Source organism: Alligator sinensis, unplaced genomic scaffold (genome assembly GCF_000455745.1).
Source record: "Alligator sinensis unplaced genomic scaffold, ASM45574v1 scaffold1104_1, whole genome shotgun sequence".
NCBI classification, from domain to species: domain Eukaryota; kingdom Metazoa; phylum Chordata; order Crocodylia; family Alligatoridae; genus Alligator; species Alligator sinensis.
The window spans coordinates 388,221-393,490 of NW_005843032.1; the positions used below are offsets into that span (position 1 = coordinate 388,221).

The following is a 5,270-nucleotide window of genomic DNA, read 5'->3' on the forward strand; positions in this document are numbered from 1 at the left end:
GTTGCCCCTGCTCTTCCTCCGGCTCCCCACATATCTGAAAAAGGACTTTTTATTGTCCTTGATGCTCAAAGCTAGTTGGAGTTCATTTGCAGCCTTGGCTTTCCTGGTCTGCTCCCTACAGGACCAGACCAGTGCAGAATAATCCTCCTTGGAGGTGACTCCCATCCTCCATCCTTTGTAGGCCTTTCTTTTTAGCCTCAGGAGGTCTGCTAGGTCCCTGGAGAGCCAGATAGGAGGGTACAGAGGCAGATACGTAGTTTTTTGGGGAGGAGTTAAAAAGAGAGAGGACGGCCAGAATGGAGCTATACAAAGTCAGGGAATTAGGATGCTGAGGAATGTCAGATTTGGAAAGTTTTGCATATACTTACTTTATAAGTATGTTCTGCAATAAGATACGAAAGGGGGTGGGAAAGTCTGCATATTTCTGCCATACCTGGCAGGGAGAACATTAAGATGAGGATGTACAGGGAAGTTTGGAAAGAGCCATGGGCATGACAGCCACCAGCCCACTATGCGAAGATGGATAGCTCTTTAAGGGGAAATAAGCTTGAGGAACTGTGATTAAAGTGCTTGAAAGACTGTAAGAAGGTCATTAATAAGATTAGAAAGAAAGATAAGATAACAATAGTTGGGAATCTGATGGAAAGACAGCTGGCAACTGTATGGAAAAAGAACTGGCAAATAATAGATTGAAAGGAGAACAGACAGATATCATATAGTATGGATGATGATACAGATATTCTTCTTGTGTAAATATTGGGCTAGAGGCACAGTGTGGACCAGATCTCTACAACAGAAGAATGTAGCATTGAGCAGTATACAGGTTGAGAAGTAAGGTCTTTGTTTTTGTTTAAGCCTGTTTAACTGTGAAGTTTGCAGTGGCTTCAAGGAGAGGAGGAAGCCATGAGAGGGTGCCCTAGGGAGGGTGATATTAAAGAAGGTGCCTATGGGGCTGTGGTCTGAAGGCCCAATGCAGGGTCCAAGAGGTGGGGCTGAGGATCCGGGGAAGAGAGGAAGTGAGTGGCAGAGATCAGTGATGTACTTGGGCATCTTGAGCTGCAGGCTCAGAGGCTGGCACATGCAGCCTGGTCTGCAGCCCAGAGCATTGAGATGGGGACTAGCACCTAAAGAAGAGTCTTGGAAAGGCCAGGGGGAGATGAAGTGGAAGAATGGTTGAAGTGTGCCCACCAGGGGTTGTGTGGCCACCTGTGGAAGCAGACCCATTACAGTATGGAAGGAAAGACCTTACAAAGCAGCAGGGTTTGGACGTAACCTGGATGTGTATGAGGGCACATGCAAATGCAAGAAAAATGGGGTGTAAGTGAAGTCCAAAAGAAGGCCAGAACTGCAAATCTCCCAGATGCGGAGACTGATGAGAAAAGGAAAGTGAATATTTAGATGTGGGGAAGAAGAAGCTCTGTGATGGCCACAGTCCATCTAAAAGAACAAGACACCAACAAATTATGTCAAAGAGCTAGCTGTGTTAGCTGATGACAACATCTCAGAGAAAGAGGGCTAAATTGCTATGATTTAGCTTATACCCCCAGATAAAGCCCAGCAGAATTTATTACAGAGCAGCTGATGCATAGTAAAGCCAAGCCAACTGTATGATATACCTTGTGGTAACTCTCTACATGCCAATACTCTTTGATCCATTGGGATGATTGACACTTACATGTGTGTTACTTACCACTTTTGCATCTATAGCCAATTGAGCAAAGCCTTTACGATTACCCCATACAAGTTTGTAAGTTTCATCACTAAAGTACGCTTCTCGAGCTCCACCTGGTGAGACCGCCACCACTTGGCCATTTTTCAATGCATTCAAACATTCTTCCTTTGTACCTGATGTAGCTGAAAAAGTTTCTAAAAGTGATTTAAGACCTGTAGAAAATATGTACCAATTAAATTATTAAAAGAGAACTTAAATCATGCCACCAATAGAGCTTTTATTTGACAGAAAAATATAGTAGCATAAAAATATTAATTTATTAAACTTTGTCCAGAGATGTATGGAGAATAACCTGTTTAACACTTGTACGTGCATATATATTAATCTGTCCTTCCTTCCTTTTCCATATATTTTAAATAAATCAAAATAAACATGTTTTTAAACGCGTGTAATTAAAATTGTCAAAATAAAATATCCCAGAAACTCTTCCTTTCAAGTCACATTCAATATAAATTAGTTTCTAATTCTGGGTTTTCTTTAAAACACGAACATATTGAACATTGCACTGGTTTATGTAATATTTACACAATAAAAACACTCTCTGCAACAAAGTCAAGTTAGGTTGTTGTACTTAAAAGGAAAGGGCAAGCAATGCAAAAATTAAGCTTCTAGTGAAATCTTCGGTAACAAGGCAGTCTGTCCCTTTAAGAGGGAACAGTCAGCCCTGTTGAAAGAGCCTCAATGCAAGGCATTAGGATAGGCGGGGATATGTCCCACTAGGTGTCTTATATAGCTCCCAAAAAAAGAACATAGAGGAGGAGGGAGCTGCAGGGAATGGGGCCTCTTGCTGCCAATGCTGGGAGCTTCATATTGCTGTGCTGGAGCCAAAGATGAAGCAGACAGGCTTGTTTTTGTTTGTGTCTTTGTTTGTTTGTTTGTTTGTGTGGTACCTAAGGACTGTGTTATTTAAGAGGACTGGCTGAGGAGTTCCTCAGAGATCAAAGCCCTCCTGAAAAAGCCAGCAAGCTAGGTAACTCTACATCTTTCTATTGCATAAATGGTTGAGTGAAAGCTCCCGCTACAAGATCAGTGATAATGATAACACCCCAGAAGATTTAAAAGCTCAAAACAAAAGAGACAAAGACTTGTGCTGAACACAAATTTGTGAGATGCGAGTTACATTCCCCCAAATCCTCATTTCACTGTCAGAGTGCAGTACTGGGACATGTGACTGTGCTATTTTCATACCTTACAAATATTATGAATACAAATTTCACTAAAACAAAACACACTTTTATATATATATATATATATATATATATATATATATATGAAAGTATTTATCTATATATAATAAAAAAGAATTTTACCTGGTAATTTTACAAAGAAACGATCGATTACTGACACACACATTCGGTGCGTCAAGATAAAGTACCTAGCTACAAAGATCAAGTGGTCTATAGAAATAGCTCCATGATAAAAAATAATAAGACATGGTCCTTCTGGTATGTTTTCCAAACCATGAAGCTCATAACCTGTTTGAAGTATAAAGTAGAATATTGTTAATGTTAATTTTACGTTATTTGGAATTTGAATAAAAGTTCTTTGTTAAACAGAAGCATAAATCTAAGGAGCAAGCAGTATGGAGCAGGTATTGAAAGGACTTCCAATGCTTAGTACCTTCATAAGAATTCAGGCCCAGATTCTTAAAAGATTTCACTGGGTATCTACACGAGCTGCTTACTGCAGAGTAGCCTAAAAACACTGCATAGTAGTGTGCCAGTCAAAACCCTTGCTAATACGCTACTGCACAGCGTTATTAGGCTACTGTGCAGTAAGCATCACAAAAAAATCATGTTCTATCACTACTGCATTGTAACTGTAATTACTGCACATTTAGTTAGTACTTTATTAGGCAAGAACTAAACTAAATGCACAGTAACAACTGTGCATCAATGAATGTGTAGACGTGCCCTCTGCTGAGCACAAGACCTACATAATTTAGACACTTCAACATAATTTAAGAATTGAAAAGCACAAGGCTAGATGAAAGTATGATATTTTCTCATGTACAACATGCACCAAATAAAATGGGGACTTTGCCTTTTCTTGAAAGAGAGAATGCAGAAAGAGACCTTTGCAGATTCATGTCTGACTCTGTAACAGAGTTCTACTGAAAACAGAGTGTGAAGGAAGTGTAGCATCAATCCAGATGCCATTCAAGCTGTCCTTGTTCTGGCCAGGAAAGCTCTGGGAGACCTAGGCCACATGGTTAAAGTACTATGGGTAGTGTGGGTTAAGCAGTGAAGTCAGAGATGCAGGTTCAAACCATCTTTGTGTAAGGAGGGCAGAAGCCAAGCAAATGGGTTGCCCATATCCCTGACAAGTGCCCTAACCCGTAGGCTAAAGAATGGACAGGCCCTCCTTCTCCTCCTGGGTTTTTGTCAGGCTACAATACCAGAACATGGCTTCAGGGATAAATGCACAGACCTTCCTGGCCAGAACAGAGCCTGCTTATTTTGCCCAGGAGCCAGGGGGCTTAGGCCTGAAAAATGGGCCTACCTAAAGTACAGTTAGGTGATTGAGAAACTGCCATTTGGGTATATAAATGAAACAGGATTCTGCCTTGTGTGTGCTTCCAACTTCAATATTCAAAGAGAGCTGGAAAGAGACTGCTGTGCTTGAGGGGAAAGTGAGGTTGGTGTGGGGTTGATGTTCTGAGTTTATGATCTTGGAGTCCACTAATCCCAGAATTGATCACCACATAAGCAGTTCTCAAAAGGAACTCAAAGGGGTCCATATCTAATCATCAGCCCACTGGATCATATAAGCCCCTAAAACCAAAATAAAAGTAAACAAAAGACTTTCTGGCTTTGCTACCGTGCACATCCCATCTTTCAGGTCTTGTTACTCAGCTACATTTTAAGCAGAGGGAAGAAAGGAGTTGTAGGAAAGGCAAATGGGCTTATCATAGACCTCGCAAATTAAATATGTCCCTTACTGATGACATTTCAAAATTCTGGCACAATGTCTAATTAAAATGAGGTGTATGTTTCATTGCCAAACAGCTCTTCCATAAATTTTAGTATCTTAAAAAACAAAGTTAAATTGACAATGGCAGAAAGTTTTTAAAAAAATAGAAAACAGAGCCATTATCTGTTAAAATGCTTCTATTCTTAGCATATGCTGCCATTGTTTTCAAAATAGAAACAAGCATTTTATCTGAAGATCCATCTCCCCCCCATTTCTGCTGCATGTGTCAGGGTATTTTTTAAGCCGCCTTCAGGGCATTGGTGGACCCAGGGGGAGTTGTCAGCAGGCCACAGAAGCCCAGCCCCACCCCACCCCCAGCCATTTCCCTGCCCCCACACTGCTCCAGCACCATGTGGTTCCCAGCTGCATCACCAGATGGCGGGAGCAGGGGGCCATGCTGGTACCCTGTGTGTGTGTGTGTTCGTAGGGTGAGTCCCACATGCACATCCCACCATATGCATGCACCCACACCCCTGCTATCACTGCCATACATGCAGACCCCACACCCCCTCACACACTCCAGCCACCCCACCCCCCCCACAAACCCCATACCCACCCATGCCCC

General features: G+C 41.8%; 1 protein-coding gene across 1 annotated transcript in view; it reads right to left on the minus strand.

Annotated features, from left to right (window-relative positions):
• Nucleotides 1-3,085, minus strand: part of LOC102384990 (transmembrane protein 68-like) — an 18,959-nt gene extending 15,874 nt beyond the window's left edge. Inside the window, exons 1-2 of the mRNA XM_014526352.2 lie at nt 3,043-3,085; nt 1,691-1,884 (exon numbers count right to left, since the gene is read on the minus strand). Of these exons, the coding sequence (XP_014381838.1) occupies nt 1,691-1,884; nt 3,043-3,085 (237 nt within the window). The remainder of the gene's footprint in view (nt 1-1,690; nt 1,885-3,042) is intronic.
• Nucleotides 3,086-5,270: the final 2,185 nt, after the last annotated feature.